General features: G+C 35.2%; 2 protein-coding genes across 3 annotated transcripts in view; one reads left to right on the plus strand and one right to left on the minus strand.

Annotated features, from left to right (window-relative positions):
* LOC134285111 (uncharacterized) overlaps positions 1–18,455 on the plus strand; it is a 192,223-nt gene that overhangs the window by 95,897 nt on the left and 77,871 nt on the right. The window lies entirely within an intron of this gene.
* Positions 1–18,455, minus strand: part of LOC115269571 (cadherin-86C) — a 589,109-nt gene that overhangs the window by 35,554 nt on the left and 535,100 nt on the right. For both annotated transcript variants that reach the window (XM_062845170.1, XM_062845171.1), the window contains exon 7: positions 46–195. In XM_062845170.1, coding sequence (XP_062701154.1) covers positions 46–195 — 150 coding nt within the window. The remainder of the gene's footprint in view (positions 1–45; positions 196–18,455) is intronic.

Below are 18,455 nucleotides of genomic sequence, written 5' to 3' on the forward strand. Positions count from 1 at the left end.
GAGATCTCGTATATACAGTACAGTACAGTGGTTCAAACAACAAACCTTATCGCCCGGAATGAGCCCCGGTGGCAACCGGGTCACCGGTGGTGCCACCGTGAAAACCGGCGGGACGTCCTGAACGTCCTCGACGATGATGACCACCTCCAGCCCGGCGATGTTCCTCGAGTCCTGTCCTGGCTCGGCGTAGGCGTCCTGCAAAATCAAAAGAACAACGGACAGTCAGCTAGGTATTGCGTTTGCGATCCGAAAGATAAAACAACAACTGCGCGTATGAAAATTAACAATCGACTGATCGATAAATCTTAATTAACGAGACAGATACATCTCCCGTGTCCGTTGCTTCACCAATCCCTGCGGCAGCTGGGAAACGACGAAACGTGAGCTAGGTTGCGGCGTTCGCGCCGGTGGCGGCGATGGTGACGACGGCGTAAATGACTTATGCCATATGTGTTAACCACATTTAACATGATCCGTTGAAACGAATCATTTATAATGATTATCGACTTGTGGCCAGGCAGATTTAGGTCCGACGGTCGGCCAGGCATGGAGGAAAAATGCGAGGCAATTAACGAAGTGATGGTTGGAATTAACTTTGACTGGAACACGGGAGAAATGTGGCGGGGCGAATTGACGAACTTCCGCAAGTTGTAGTGCTGATTTTTTTTTTGCTGGTACGATGACAGGCTAGACAATCATGCAGAATTGTTTCACCTTTTCTCACCACTGGCAATGATATGACAAGCCCAAGCTCTAAGAAAATCGCGAGCTCAAGATTCCCAAATTGCAACGTCCCCCTTGCTAGTACACCCCCAAAGAAATGACTTCACTATTGCGCCTTATTAAGAATTGTTCCGAGAAAACTCCTCCATGCATTATCATTTCATGATATTTTTCTGCAATAATCGCAGGAGGGACATTCTTGTTGGAATTTCTTTATTTGAATTTGGCAAGAATTCTTCTTGAAAATTCAAAAGAATTCTCCAGGATTACCTCCAGAGACACCGCCAGAAATTCCTTTGGGGATTCTGCCAGGATTTATAAAAAAATCCGGAGTGTTTACAGAAAAAAGGTACTCGCTTGTTTTCTTAGACAAATGGTTTTAGCAAGAATTCCTGTAAAGGTTCCTCTTAGTATCCCTTCAGAATGTATTCCTGTTCATGGATTTCTTTGAAAGTTTCTAAAATTCCCTAAAGAATCTAGGGAATTCCCGCAGAAATTTCTTTAGGGACTTCTTCAACAATTTCTCAAGAAATTTCTTCAATCATTCATCTTGAAACTTGTCCACGGGTTTTCTCAGAAATTCCTTCCGAAATTCTCCCTGGAATTCCAAGAGGGAAATTCTTTTGGAAATACATGCTTGTACTCATTTATGTATTTCTTCAACATTAATTCCTCTTTCAAAGGAAATTCTCCAGAAATATTGTCTGGATTTTTCCAGGAGTTTCTCCGGGTGTTTCTCCAGGAATTCCTCCAAACGTTTCTTCAACAGATGTCATTTCTTGAGAAACTTGTTTACAAAGATTAGGAGATTCTTACATAAATATTTTTATAGTTTTCCTTTAGAAAATCAGATTTTTTTCCAGAATTTTTTTTAGAATTTTTTTTTTTGAATGCCTTCAGGAATTCTTTCAAGGATATCAAATTCTTAATAGGTTCTTCTGGAAGTTCCTTCACGGGTTTCGACACTAGTTCATCCATGCTTTGGATTTGTTCAGACTTCCTTTCAGGAACTCTTTCAGAATTTGTATTCTTCAACAGTTTTTGCAGAGATTACTCCAGAATCTATTTTTAAGTATTTTTCCAAGGATTTTTTCAAGTTTTCGTTTTGTGAATGTCGCAGAGAATTCTCCAATTTTTCCAAATATCGTTCAAAAGATTTGTTAAAAAAATCATTTTTTGTTATTCATGCAATGGTTCTCTTAAGATTTCCTCGCGGATTTTTTTTTGCTTCTTCAAGATATTTTTCAAAACTTTCTCCAGGTAGTAGTCTAGGGATTTTTGTGCCATTTTAGCAATTGCTTAAGTTTTTTGTTTAGAATTGCTTCAGATGTATCTATGAGAGTTTTTCCAAGGATTCCTTCAGAAAGTTCTCCAGGGTTTCCTCAAAAATTCTACGATTTCCAAAAAAAAAATGAGATTCCTTCGCAAATACCTCTTAAGGATTTTTCCAGGAATTCCGCCAGAGATTTTTCTAGCATTTTGCCTTGGAATTACTTTCAGAGTTCTTCCAGCAGTTTCTCATGTTTTTTTTTTTGATAATTAAGCATGCATCTCAAAGTGTTTCATCAGGTATCCTCAAAGATATTCAGCTACGCATTCATCCAGGAATTACTCCAGTGATAAAATCAGATTTTTTTTCTAGACATTTTCCAGAAACATCCAAAAAAACCAAGAATTTTAGAGGTTTTTAAAGCATTTTTTAAGCAATCCATGAATTTCTTCGAAATCCCTTCAAGTATTCCTTAAAGAGTTCTTCAGTAAGTTTTGTGCAATTTCTGGAAAATCTTCTAAAACATCACTTGAGGAACATCTGGACAAATTCTGCAGGGATCTCCATGGGGATCTCCGAAGAAAGATATGTTTCGCATAAATCCGCAGGAGCAATTAAAAAAAATGTAAGAATTTCTGTAGGAATTACTGAAGCAATTAATGGGCTGAAAGTCTCTCTAATAAAGAAAAATCAATCAATCAATGAAGCAATTAATCAATGAATTCTTCGAGAAACCCTTGGAAGAATTTGAGAAAAAGTTAACACATTTTCATAAGATTGTTTATAAAATCGGTTGGAATAAATTTAGAAGGTATCCCTTGCTGAAATTCCTGAAGAAATCTCTAGAGTTCTGTAGAAATGTCTGGAAACAAAAACATATTCTAAAAGAAATTTCAGAAGGAATCCCAGAAAGGATTTCCGAAAGATCCCCTCAAAGAATTCCTGAAGAAATCTTCAGTAGAATCCCTGTAGAAATGTTGAAGAGTACTTTTGTATGTATCTCAGGAGGAATGCGTGACGAAATCCCGAGGAAATTCTGGAAGGAATCCCTTGAGGTATTTCTTAAGAACTTCCTGCAGAAAAACCTGGAAAAACTTCTAGGGGAAACCTAGGTGGAGCTCCTAGAAAAAAAAAGAATTTATTGAATAATTCCACAATAAATTCTTGAATAAATTTTTTGGAGGATTTTCTGAAAGTATTCCTGGAGAATTCTATGACAAAGATAAGCGTCTACCATAAGATTCCTATAAAAAAACAAACTCTTGAGGTATTTCCAAAGAAATTTGCGTAAAAATTCGTAGGACACATTTCCGAATACATTTCTTGAAGAGTTCTTGAAAAAAATATTGGAGTTATTCTTGGAAGAAATACCGGATAAATTTTTAAGCTAATACATGGAGGACTATCTAGAGGAAATCCTGAAGGAATGTCAGTATGAACTCCTGCCTGGAATCTTTGGAGGAATTTCGGCCTGAATGCAGCGATTTATCTTGTAATAATGCCAGAAAATCTGCAGGATTTTCTGGATAGAGCCCTGAAGAAATTCCTGGAATGCGGGAATTTCAATGAAATTTATATAGCTAATTCTGAACAAATCTCTGGTGAACTTCCCGAAATAAATACCAGATCAAATTTCTGAAGGAACATCTGAGGAAGCCACAGGAAGAATCTATTGAAGAATCTTTGAAAGAATTTGTAAAAGAATCCACGTAAAAATAATCTTAAGAAATTTCCGATGAATCTTTATAACTAAGTCTTGAAAGGAATTCAAAGAATTACCTGGAGGAGCTTCAGAAGGAATTCATAGAAATCTATTTTTGGGAATATCTGGAGGAAGCCCTGGAGAAATTTCTAAACGAATCCATGGGTGAATTTCGAAAACAAAAACGCAGAAAGAGTTTCTGATAAATGGTAGATTTTAAGACCGAATTCCAGGAGTAATGTTTAAAGAAATCCATAGATTCATTTTGGTAGAAATCCATAGAAGATTTGGAATTCTTGGACAAATTTATGGAAAAATCTCATTAGGAATGTTTTAAGAAGTCGTAAGAAGGAAATTTCAAGAAAAAAAACCCTGGAAGAGTTTCTAATTATTCTTTGTAAGAATTTCCAAACGAATCTTTGAAAGATTTTCTAAATACATTCATTTTCATTTATTTAGTTAACATCAAATTCATGATAATACTGAATCAACAATTTGCCGCCATAATACTCGATTTGCAGCTGCAGCTCTCCAACCTCGGTCACGCCCAACACTCGCCAGATCAAAAATATAAAAATACATCCATGGAGAAATTTCAGGAGGAACCTTTGATTTTCACAAAGATTCACTGAATTTCCGAAGAAATCCGTGGATGATTTCCAGAAAGAATTCTCGTACGGATTTCTGAAACAATAAATAAATAGAGGATTTTTCAAGAAAACATATAGAAGCTTTTCTAGAGAAAATTTTGGAGCTATTTATCTAATGGATTCTCTAATGAAAATTTTGAAAGAAATTCTAGAGGAAATATTGAAGCAATCCGAGGGAGAAGCTCTAAAGAACTTTTGAATGAAATCCGTAGAAAACGTTACAAAAGGAATTCCTGGAAGATTTTCTACAGGATTCTATGGAACAACGCTAAAAAAGTTCCTAAATTAATTTCTTGGGTAATCACTAGAAAACTTTTGAGAACATTCTAAAAGAAACTAAGATTTTCTTCAGGAATCAATGGAAGTATTTTACGGAGAAATACAGGGGATGGCCAAAATGTTTGGGATAGGCCAGTTTTTTTCTTCCACGAAAAAAATAAACATGCTGTAACTTTTCATAGAGTGCATCAAAAAATCTCAAATTTTGACTGTTTGTCAACCTATTATATGTGCATCATTGGTACAAATTTGGGCTCGATTGATTGATGTTTCGCAAAGTAAGAACCATTCGGGTAAAACACTATTATTTAGACAACTAATTTTTGAAGTGCCATATCTCGGAAACCAGTGAACCGAATTGAATAAATTTTTTAACGTTTATCAACAATATATTGATACTTAATACGACGTTATAAAATGTAATATTTTATCACGGCGAATTAAGTTATATTGGGTTGAAATTTTCACCCATATAGAGGAAAGTAAGTCAAATTTACAATACCACGCAAAAATTACTAAATATGTTCTTCCTTCAATCTAAATAGGCTCCAATATATCTGCTTAGAGATAACTTGAGAACTGAAGTGGAAAATCTTTGGATATCAACACTAAAATTTATTGACATGGATGTAAAAAAATTACATATTTTCGAGAAAAATCCAAAAAGTGCCAATCCATGATAACTTTTTTCAACGTTTAAAAAGTACCTATGTTTTAATAGTTTGTGAAGCATTTACATATTGTTAGTGTACGTGCAAAATTTAATTCAATTCGGTTCACTCGTTTCCGAGATATGACAGTTAAAAAATGAGTTGTCTAAAAAATAGTGTTTTACCTGAACGGTGCTAACTTTGCGGAACATTATTCAATTGAGCCCAAATTTGTACCAATGATGCACATATAATAGGTTGACAAACAGTCAAAATTTGAGATTTTTTGATGCACTCAATGAAAAGTTATATCATGTTGAACTTTTTTGTGAGAGAAAAAAAAGTTGCCTATCCCAAACATTTTGGCCATCCCCTGTATCCATAGTCATTTTGGAAGAAATTCTGGTGAAATTCCTGCAGAATTCATCGCTAAGAATTCTGAACGATCCTGCACTTAAGTCACACGATAATAACGCTGATGATGTCTAGAAGAATGTTAGTGATAATCCTGGGAGAATTAAAAAAATCCTTAGAGTAAATGTATTACCAAAGCTTCAACCAATTCATGTGGAATCCCTGTAGGTAGGTAGAGTTTCTAGTAAAAATAATGGGAAAATTCAAAAAATGTTGAAGTTATTTCAAAACGTTGGCAATATTTCTATGAAGGGATTTTTTTTCTGGAAATTTAAACAGATTTTCCCAAGAAATTCCTGGAAAATTTCTGAAAAACATTATGGCAGTATCTCTGGAAATATATAGAATATGCACATTAGCTAAATTTAAACAATAAATCAGTAGCAAGTAGGATATATAAAATCATGACAGGGTAGACAGGGCACCTAAAAAACGATTAATCGAGCCATTTTTATTTTTAACATTTCATTTGGTTTTTTGAGTTGGAGAAATTTCATTGGTATTCTTTGTGAAGATTCCTCCAGCAACGCTATTTGGGAATTCCTCCAGAAAATCCTTTTGGAGATTCATCCAGGTACGTCAATCTGTTGATTACTCCGTGTGGTGATACAAACAAAAGCCATAACTAGGAATTCCAGGAATTCCATCCATCGATTACTTCAGAAATGCCATATTGGATTCCTTCAGGAGTTTCTGCTGAGGATATCTACAGGAACCTCTACTGGGAACTCCTCCGAAAAGTTGCTTTCGGGGATCCCCAACAGATGTCTTCTATGGATTCCTCCAATATTTAAAAAGGAGATTTATTTCTGGGGATTTCTCTTGGTAATCTTCCAGAAGCTCTTCTCTCCAGGGACACGAACATTAGTTCAATCTGGGATGAAGGAATTCGATCAAGGGATTTCTCCACGAATTCCTGAAGCACTCTCAGAAGGAACTTTTTGAGCATTCCAAGCACTCTAAGAACTACTGAAGCATTTTCTTAAAAAATTGCCGAAGGAATTCTCAAAAAAAAAATGCGAAATATCGAAGTTATTTACAAAAGGACCATCGAAGAAATTATCGATGAAATATTCTACCCCCACTCGCATAACAGTCCCATCTTTGCTGGGTTTCTTATTCTTATGGGACTGTTATGCGAGTGGGAGCAGCATAGGAAAAGGAATTCTCAAATAAATTTACTCTTCAAATTAGAACAAAAAACAGCCCAATTTTTTAAACAAATCGCCGAAGCAATTTCCGAAAGTAATAAGGCTGATACAAATTTCGGCTTTTGATTCCTTGAAGTAGAAATAGTAAAAAAATAGTACTCAGGCAGTGAAGAAGCGAATGAATGAGTTTCTTTGGAAAGTGAAAAAAAACACTGATCAAACAGTTTTCAAGGAAATTTCGGGCAAATTTCTGGAAGTTTGAGATTAAGTGAAGACATTCATAAAGAAAGTATGGGAAGACTTTCTCAGATTCTTAAAAAAAATAGAAAATCGTAGAGTTTTTAATGCGAAATACCGATAAAATACTTGTAAAGATACTTTTAGAGAAAAGATTACTTTTAAAGAAAAGAAAGCCAAAGGGTACAATATATGTATAGTGATTGTCAAGGATGCAATGAACGGGAAACGAAACTGGGAAGAAATCTGTAAAGAAAACTGTCGAAACATGACTTAACCCTCCTAAGATATTAGGCTAGGACCACCACGATAGCGTGTACGTGTACGTTAAGTGAGCCAGTGACGGTGTCAAAATTTCGATTATTTTCGAGCTTTAATGTACCTCGCATCTTTCTTCACATACAGTCAGCATTTTGGCTATATTTCATAAATGGAAAGTTTTAAAATATTCCTTCGGGGAAATGTTAATTTATCTAAGTTTTTGATTATTTTCTATACTGAAATTTATTAAACACTGTTTTTAAATAAAAATTCAGCCCATACATAAAGTATGGAACAATTTTCGCCGATAAAATATTTTCTAGTTTTTCGATTATGAATATATGGGCTCAATACTAATCATTTCCGAAGCAAAATTTGAGGTACATGAAAGTTCGATAGTAATCAAGATTTTGACACCGTGCTGTCTGGGTCATATCAACCCCAACAACAACAACCTACTACGGTTATATCTTAATCGTCAAATATATCTGCGAAAGCATGCCTGATACATTGAAATCGGTAAAATAGTTGAAAAGTTGTTTCCAATTTTCCAAAATCACGTCAAATATGAGTTTTAAAAGATTTTCTTTTTTTTTGTAAATAAAAAAAAGTAAAATTCATGCATGACGTGATTTTAGAAAATTTGAAGTTTTACTAGTATATTTAACAGTCAATTTCAACCATGCTAAAAGATTGGGTAAAAATGAACAAAGTTATGCCAATTGCAGTCAATGTTTCTTTTTATATTTAAAAATTTCACTTTGAGAGTCGTTTTTGCGACGTATGATTCTCAATATATCGGCACAAAATCTGTGGTTTCTTTTTTAGATGTATTTTGGATCCTGAAAAACCGACAGATTCTTAATTTCGAAAGCTTTCGAAAAATAAGCTTAACTTATTTCAAGCAAAATTTTTGAAAGAGCATATGCAAAACTTCAAGTGAAACCTCAGGCGGAATAGGAAAAAAAAATCTAGCAGAATTCTCTTCTCTTAGCAAAACTGATAGAGGATTTTAGATGTATTTGTGCCTTTACAATTTGTTATACGATCTGCTAGAAGCATTCGTATAAGAATCAGTCAGACTCTTGCAAAAATTTTAGGAAAAACAATCAATAAACCTACTGAACAAGAATAAGGGATTAATATCTGAATTCTAACTTGCAGTTTCCAATAGAAGGTTAGCACCCAAATTAAAAAATAAATGCATTCAAATAGCCAATAAACTTCTAACTAGATCACTCCATATGACCCAGCAGTGCAGTGATTTGCTGTGACAGATCACCCCTCGTATTGCTTAGTTTACATTTCAAATTGGACACGCAAATCACGTCCAGCTCAGCGTAGCAGCCGCCGACCGTCAAAGAACGACCATTGCAATGGTAGTGACTTCAATGGGCGACAATTCACCAAATGTTCCAATATTATTAATCATAAACTGGATCGATCGACGTCGGCTACCATTGACTGACTGATCAGTGTGGGTACGATCCACGACGAATCAGATCAATATGATCACACAAAATTCACGCAGTCAAAACCAAATCAAATCAATAGGGGCCGACAGCAGCGACGGTTCTTGGTGGTTTGCCGACATTTCATATTTCATATATGTGAGTCGAGGGAAAAAGTTGATCCATTTGAATTTAATTCACTTTGAAATGGGTTCCAGAGAGCTGCGCCGCGGTTTTCGATTGCACTTTATCGATCGGATAGCGTATGGTTGGTGGAGAAGCCAGAAGGAGAAGGTATTCGTGGTGGAATGTTAGAGTTGCACCTTGTGAGGTCCAATGCTGGGCTTAAACCGCGGTCGACGATTGAAAATGCAGTCGCAGCTGTTATGATTAATTCATAGTGCATTATGACAGCTTTGAGAAATCATGCGTCAGTAATTGCCTTCTTTTGAGAAGGTGACTTTTTGTTTGATAAATCTAAAATGTTTAGAATGGAGATACCAGCACACTAAATAATGTACAGCCGAAAGAAAATGCAGCACAAAGAGAGTATGATTACTGAAGCGCATGAAAGCATGAATCGGAATAGCATGCGGGGATTTTACGCAACGGTCAACGGAATGCGGTAAAAGACTGCGCCCCAGCCTGCATGCGATCTTCAAACGCAAAAATATTGCACAGTTCACACCCACCGCATTAAATAGTTTTGCCACGAAAGGATTCCTAAGTCCAAATCGTTTCCGTGTAATCGTGAAAGCCCATAACTTATAGCAACAGATGTTAATGAATGCTAATTCGGATCGTTTTCAACGCGACTATTTTCAACAAGGGCTTCTGCGCAGGATTACTTTTCGATGCTTGGTAGGCAGAGGGAAAAAGACAGAGCAACCTATTCGATTTGCATAATTAACCAATTGGAGAAACTGTACGGTGCAGCTGCTGAGGCGACCGCTCCTCATTCGGGCACTGCTGCTGGAAAGTCCGTGTGCAATCCGTATGTAAATAATGGTCTTTGTAGTCCATTAGCGCCGTCATCAATGAATCGATCAGGTCGCACGGATCGATCGGGTCGAAGTTTGCCGGGCCGTTGGTGGAGAGCGTCAGCACCAACCGAAGGATTCGCGGTTTTAGTGTTTTCCCTTATCTCCTGAATGCTGATTGTGCATACATTAACAAAACTGCTTCAAAGTGGATGGACAACCGACTTAAGCACCGGTATAAGTGCCATATTTGCACTTAATCCGGTCAACATGGTCAGTTAATCGATTACCATAATCGTCGTCGTCCACCGACGACGATGACGACAATAATTTTAACCTAAGCCAAATTGATGATGATTTGATTGTTAATCGAAGTTTTCTTCGCATATGTATCTATGCCACTGAAAACTTTGTGCAGCGAACAGTGAAACTTGTAGTCGGCAAACTGCAGCATATGTCATGAACAATGATCGTCAATCGATGAAAGACAACCGTCAACGAACGATCGTAGTCATAAATTGTCCTCACAGGTACAGGTTGTGTGATTTTCCCACAGTAACTATACCACTTGCAACTCACTGACTGCGTTGAGGATACACAATAATGCATAGGTTTGTCGTTATTCTGCTTATGATGCAGATGGCGCCCTTTGAGTGGTAAGGTTTTGATCCCTGTTTCGATCGAGAAGGTGCTAATGATAGGTTTTGCCTCGAGTTCGACGCGTTCATCGTTGAAAATCGAGTATGATGCTGCAAAACCAGTACCCAGAGTGCCCACCTCTCCAATAGATAGATAGATAGATAGTTGCTGCCTGGAGGAGCAGCTGTTTTGCGCGATATGATTTGTGGTGACAGGTCAAGGTGCACATAACGAGCGCCAGTTAACGTGCGGAGTGATTTATAGCGACAGTTCATTCAACGAAAGGTTGTTTCTCCAGTATATCTATATGGTTTGTGCCATGTGAGTTCAATTATTGGAATGCTTGCGGGATCCTGATGTATTGGCTTTGCTTGAACAAACGCAACGATATAGAACATATTCTACATTATTAGTTATCCTTAGTCAACACTGTGATCCACTATGTACAAGTTGTATTATACATGAGGTATCGTTTAAGAATTAATCATTCACAAGTAAGTTCAGAGCTGGTTACTCAACGTTTCCAAATTGTAGCGCCTCAAATAGTAAGCCTCCATGGAAACTACTTCAATATTGCATCTAATTAGAAATTACTCTGGGAATACCCGTCGATGAATTAGTTTTTTAATGAAATTTGACTGTAACTATCGCGGAAGGGGCATTATTGCAGCTATCACTTTTATGAGTTCAGCTAGATTTCTTCTTAAAAATTTTCAGAGAATTCTTTCAGTTTTCCTTCTCATGTACTTCTTCAGAACTTTCTCCAGAATGATTTCAGAAATAATATCCCCAATGATTTCTTTAGATATTCCTTGAATTTTCTTGAAAATTTATCCATAAATTTTTCTTTGCTCTTATTCAGGTGTTTCAATGCAAATTTCAAGAAAACGATAAGAGCTGGAAATTTGGTGTCAAAAAACAAATTGTAGACTGAAACAGGGGCCTCAGCTTTGCCTAAGAAAGAGTTTTAATTTATTACGCATTTTTCAAAAATAATTGACAAAAACAAATAAAAACACACTACTTTTGAGCTATTTGCACTAGAAAACTTAGTTATTTAACTAGACCAATCGAAAGAAACTGGGATAAGTTTGACAATTTTAATATTATAGCCACTTATGGCATAATAAAAAAACATGGAAAGTTCAATAACTATGTAATGGTTGAGATTTGATCTTATGGGTGGAACAAATTGTTTCACCATTTATGGTCTTCTATCACCCTTTGAAAAGTTTGCACTCACGAACCTAACACCCTGTATATGATTCCTTTAATTTGCCTTTGATCTCTCTTTAATCTGTCTTGGTAAAATCAGAGCTAGTTTATTAAGGTTTGCCGAATTCAGTGCCCCTTCACTGGTACATTTCCATGGATCCCTGAAGGATCTGCTGGAACAACTTCTGAAAAAGTATTCGGGATGAACCTGCCTACGGCAGAAAACACTAAATTAAAAAGGAAAAAAAATCTTCTGAAATCTTCAATCCATCGAACAAGTTTTGAAGAAATTCCTGCTGAAACTCCTGAGGTAATTGCAGGAATATTGAGGAGGTCTCTAAATGTATTTCCGAAAGTATCGCTGAAGAAATTTCAGAAGGAATTTAAAACAAATCTGAAGAAAATTCCCAATGAATTCCTGAAGGAATTTCTGAACAAAAAACACAAGGATTTTTTTAAGAATTCTTAGAAGGATTTTCTGAAGAAACTCCAGTAGGAATACCTGAAGAAACACCTGGAAACCTGGGTGGAATATATAACAAAACCTCTTGAGATATTATTGAAAAAAAAAAACTGGAGAAATACCCTAATAAAAAATCCTAAACATTTTTTTAATGATTTCCAGGAGGCATTCATAGAGACATTTCAAAAGATACGCTTTTAGGAAATGTTGAAGGAATTTCTGAAAAAAAAAAACACATAGAAGAATACCCAGCGGTATTTCTGATGAAATCTCTGCAAGAATCCTTGCAATCTATTCTAGCCTTTCCATAAACATCCTTATAAGAATCTCTGAAAAAATCTGAAGAAAAATTTCTTGACGGAATCCTTTGAGGATTTTTAAGACTTTCTCAAGAAATCATTGGAGCAATTTCTGGAAGGAATATCTAAAGGAATGTGAACAAATCTTGAGAATTTTCTTAATAATCTCTTGAAATTTTTTTTAAGCAATCCATGGAGAAATTTCTTTAGAAAGCTTCTGAGAAAGTTTTGAAGGAGTTCCGAGTTTCTGATAAAGAGATGAACCAGCCTAGGGCTGAAAATCTCTATAATAAAGTAATAATAATAATAATAACAATAAGTTTTTGATTCTCAATGTACCCGTGTACCATTTTCTAAAAAAAATACATGGAGCATTTTTGTGAAAGTTCATGGAAGGTAGTAAATAAATGCTTTGAAAAATTTCTGGAGGAATCTTTATGGAAAAAAAAATCTGAGAAATTTCTGTAGGACATTCCCTGGAGGAAAAATCCCTATGAAAGAGTTACTAACTGAATTTCCTTCGGATCTCCTGGATGATTTGCGCGTCCTGAAAGTTTAAGAATCTCTTGGAGATTATTTCAAGAACTCCTGAGACTTTTTTAAAATAACCCCTAGGATGGATTTCAGCAAGGATCCATGAAAAAAATATCGAAAAATCTGGATTTTTTTTTCAAAGTGAAACATATAAAGAAATTTATAAATGTCAAAGGAGAAATGTGTAAAAAAAAATCTCTGGAGGAAAATCTGAACATATTACACTAGTTTACAAAATAAAACGAAAGTCGTGAACTTCTATCATCGACCAAAGTTTTTGATGCATGATTATGTACTGATATTAAGATCGCACTTCCAAAAATTTTAAAGTTTTTTCCTGAAAATCGAACATAAAAATGTAGAGTTTAAAAATATGGAATTTGCTAAAATATAAATAGGGGAAATTACCTATTCTCGGCCGTTTTGTTCTCTTCGTCTTTGGGGGTTTTTCTAAACCTATTGACCTCAGAGCTGGTATCGAATCCTTCCCAACTAAGCTGAATCATATTACCAAGTTTCAGGCAATTTGGCTGAGAAAAACTCCCCATGACGAAGAGAACAAACCTGCCGATAATACCCATTGTCACCCTATATTGCGTTGCGGTCAATCAATTTACAATATTTTTGCATAAATAAAAAGCTGAATATAATATGTTTCGATCATCTGAACATAATTTATTGCATTTATGCAATTAATGGGATTCGAGATATTGGTGATTATATTGGCCAATCTCCTTAAATTTGAACAAAATTTCCAAAAAAATAATGAAGATTTATGTTTTTTTTTAAGAATTAAAAACTGAACATCAATTAAAAATATCTGCTCAACGTACAATTGATATATCAATCGGAGTATTGGTTACGGAAATAGAGATGTATGAAGGGAGCAACTTTGCTTAAAAATAGAACAAAAATCGGTTTCAAATCATCAGCCTTGTATGGAAAGCCGAAAAAAAAACCGGTCTACTGATTTTTTTCCCTTACGTTCTCGAACTCAGGGCATGATTCTACATTCATCAGCTTACCGAGTTCAAAAATGCTGTAAACTAGTGTTATTAATCGAATTTTTAATAAAAGCCATGGAAGATTTTCTGAAAGAACTCCTCGAAAAAATTGTGAAGAATTGTGAGCTTCGTGACCATGCGGTTACCGGCATCAGTCGTCAAGGCGTTCCGTGAGCCACGAAGTGTGGGTGCTATTCTCGCTCCAGTCGGTGAAAACTTTTCGTCAAACGGAAAATTCTCCACTGGACTGGTGTTTCGTGTGCTGTCCGTTGTCTCAAGTTAGTTATTGTTCAGTCTGTGCAACCGCTTGTTGAAGACGGGGTAGTGTGTTTCTTTAGTAATCCCTGCAGGAAATCTCCGAATAGAGTTCACAGTTTTTTTAAAGATACCGTGGAAGAACTTCTACAGAAATTCCAGGAAGATTTTCCGACAGAAATTCAGATTAAAAAAAAATCCCTGGAGCAATTTTAGAAGTAAACCCCGGAGATAGTTTTGGAATTGATCCTTGGAAGATTGTTTGGGAGAATGCTATAAGGTATCATTTTTCGAAAAAAAAATCTGGAAAAGTCCTGAAAGAAATAGGGCAAATCTCTGAAAGAGTTTCTAAACAAATCTTTGGAGGAATTTCGGAAGAAACTCTCACACAACTTTCTCACACAACTCTTTGTGAAATTAAAAAAAAAAGTGCAAATAAATGTATTCAGAGTTTCTCCAAGGGTTTTTTTTTTTAGAAATTCATCTAAAAGAATCTCTCCAGAGATTATCTGGAAGTTCCTCCAGGGGTTTCCCCAGAAGTTCCTCCAAGTATGTCTCCACAGATTGATTATGGTTTCTGTAGAATTACTCCTAAATCTATTCCTTGGCATTTTTTAAAGAAATTTTTTAACAAATTCTTCTATGAATACCATAGGATTCTCCAGCTCATACAGGTATTATTTCGAAGATTTCTCAAAAAGTTAATTTATTTTTTGGAAATTTCTTCAGTGTTTCTCTGGAGAACTTCATCAGTTTTTTTTCTGCAGGATTTCGTTCACAAATTTTTCCTTGTAAGATATTCGAATGTCTTCAAAAATTGTGCCGTTTTTTAATAATTTCTTCAAATATATTCCAAGAGTTCTTCCAAGGATTCATTCAAAGCATCCTCCAGAAATCGGTCACATTTTGGGGAAAAGATTCTACCAGTACCGTTATCTGAAATTTCTGCAAGGAGATCTGCATACATTTTTGGAAGTTTTCTTCCGAAACTACTGTACGGATTTCTCCTCCAAACTCAAGCAACTTTTCCTTGAAATTACTACCATAGTTCGTCCACTAGTTTTCCATGATTTTGTCTTTGAATTAAAAAGGTTTCCTAAGAAGTTTCTTCAGGTATTCTCCCAGGCATTCTTTCAGAAATTCCTCCAGCAGAGATGGCTTCTAAAATTGCTTCAGGAATGTTTGTTCAGGAATCCCCCCAAAACATGATGATGACTTTTTTTGGGAAGGAATCATCAACAGTCTTCTTTAGTTTCGTCAGATATTCCTTCAGGGATTCTTTTACGAATTCTTCAGTAATAATTTTGAAGAAGTCTCTTACTGAAATTCCTGAAGAAATTCCTAAAATCTGATGAAGTCTCTGAAAATAGTTTTAAAGTAATCCCTAAAAAAAATCAAAAGGAATACTAGTGGGAATTCCTGCAGAGATGTCCAGTAGATTCCCCGAAGAATTCTCAGGAAGAAGTACTGTCGAATAAATCTCAAGAAAAACCCCAAGGAAATTAGGAAACAATCCCTGGAATAATTTCCGATGAATATTCTGGAAAAATACCAGCAGAAACTCTGTGAAAAATCGTTGGTGGAATTGGTGGAAGTTTAATGAGGAGTATAATTCGTGGAAAATTTTTTTAGTAATATTCTTGTATGATTTTCTGAAAGTATTTCTGTAGCAATCTGTGGATGTGTTTCTGAATGTATTCCTGGCAGAAAAACCTGGAGAAACGCCTAGATAAGGTTCTGAGAGAATTCCCGTAGAAGTTTCTAGAATTTTTTTTCTAGAAAAGTCCTTAACTATCTAATAAGTATATAATTTTTCGACATCTAAATACATTTAAATATGTTTCAAAACGTTATTCTTTTAGTTAGTGTTTTTTTTATTTTTCCAATTTTTATATTTGAACATCCCTACACTTTTATGTGTTTCCTGGAAGCCTATTTTTGATACCGATTTTTCAGGATGAAAACATATTGATATTTTATGGTTAGGCCGTTACAAATATTTTTTGTCCCACCACTTTTTGACTGGTCGAAGGGGGGGATAAAAATAACAAAGCATATAATTTGAAAAATATTAAAAACTTATCGGATTTGTTAAAGAGTTTTGAGCAAGACCCGAAATTTTGATGAATATTTTTTATCTGCTCCCACAAAATGCAAAATCTAGTCAAAAATTTTTGAAGGGGAGGAGGGGGGGGGGGGGGGGCAGACAAAAAGTCAAAATTAAATTTGTATCAGCCATAATATTGTAAAAATATTTTTATTTTGAAATATTTTCATGGAAAATATTATTTTCCATGTAATTTTAGGAAAAATAATTTTAAAGTGTGTTTCACTCCCCTTATTTTTTCTAGTATTATAGAATGATTGACAAAATACAATCCCTAGAAGAATCCCTGAACAATCTTTGGTCGACTTCTTAACGAAACACCCGCACATTTTTTTTTAAGAGTTCTCAGAAAGATTTTTAGAAAGAAGAATTTATGAAAGAATCATTGAAATAATTTTTGAAGGAATCCCTGCAGAAAACTCTGAACGAACTCTTTGAGAATTTTCCGAAGGAAGTCCCTGAGAAAATTCCTAAAGAATCTACAGAAGGATATCTTGAAAAACCACCGGAGCAGTTTCTGAAGGAAACTTTAGTTGATTTTAAAACAAAATTCCTGGAGTACTTTCTGAAGGAATCCCGGAGCAATTTTGAAAGGAATCCATAGAAGATTTCTTAAAGGAATCCTTAAATTCATGGGAGAATCTCCAGGAACATTTCTGCAGGAATCCGTTGAAGTATTTTTGGAGTGGGAGAACTGATTTCTGAAAGAATCTATGGAGTAATTTTTGAGGAAACCCATGGAAGTAGAGGAGTTTTGGACGATTTTTTGGGGATCCCGTAGAGAAAATTTGGGACCTTATAGAGAAAATTCTGAAGGTAATTCGAGGAATTTTTGAAGCATTTCATGAAAATTGGGTGTCTTTATTTAAGAGATTTGCAGCCCAAGGCTGGTTTATTAAGGCATAAGTGCCATGAAAGATGTCCTAAAAGAGATTCCAAAAGTAATCAGTGGAAGACTTCCCGAGATAAATTTTAGGAGGATTTTCCAAAGAAATCCATGGAGCTATTTCGGAAGCAATCCAAGGAAGGTTTTATTAAGCAGTTTTTGATTTAATTTCTGTAGTAGTCTTTAGACAACTTTAGAGGAAATTCTAAGAAAATTAATTTTCAGAGGAAACTCCTGGAAAAATTCTTGAAAGAACTCTCAAAAAATTCTCATAATGCATTCCTGACAGAATTTTTCAATACTTGCCTAGAAGACTGAAGTAATTACTGGAGAAACTTCTGAAAAAAACCCAGGAGGGTTTTCTACAGAAAACGGAGGGACTTTTGAAGATATTCATAAATGGGTTTTAAATGATTCCTTCGATATATTATTGAAGGAATATAGGAATAAATATATAGTGCAGCTCCGATTATCGTGAAACTTGGTGGGTTAATAATTGGACCCGTATTAGTTTTTGTTTCGTCATTAGTGACCTATTTTCAGATTGGGTGGTCCTAAAAATCAAGGTTTTTAAAAAAATAAAAATTTTCAAAACATCATAACTTTTAAACCTGTTAATCTATTTTAAACTTTTTTTTGTTAGAAAGCTATTGAATTCCAGTTTTCAGGAAAACACGTTGAATGGGCCATATTGTTTTCTTGTGCAAAAAATATGGCTGGTATTGTAAATCTCCATTCAATTGCTTTTTTGAGTGATTTATGGTCTTTTTGGTATCAATACATGTGTAAGTATTCAAAATATAATCAAATAAAAAAAGTTTTGTATGGGAAAATTTGGCCTTTTTTATATATGCAAAGAATTCCAAGTAGAAGTAGAAGAGAAATGGAGGTTATGGAATTGAATTCAAAAATTGCTGAATGAGAAGCAGTAGCTATTACACCGTTAAACATGTCCGAATAATTTGGTAAAAATAAAGTACGTTAACGGAGTCTCTTTTGAACCTCAATCTATAGAGGATATCCCCATTAGGCTTGTGTACTTCAATTACTCCATTGGAGATAATTTTACGTAGAATGTGGCATTTACCCGCGTTATTCCAATGGTAAATATTTAGTTTTTGTATTATTTTCAGCACCACACCAAACACTGCGGACTCATAAAGATAAACGACAACAACTTGTGTCAAACGGCTGTGAAGTCCACACATCATACCCACCGAACTTGAGGTGTGATAGCTCTAATTGGACTGAATAATTAATCACCGCCTGGCTCTCCTACTCGGCG

The sequence above is a fragment of the Aedes albopictus genome, chromosome 1, assembly GCF_035046485.1.
Source record: "Aedes albopictus strain Foshan chromosome 1, AalbF5, whole genome shotgun sequence".
Lineage (NCBI taxonomy): Eukaryota > Metazoa > Arthropoda > Insecta > Diptera > Culicidae > Aedes > Aedes albopictus.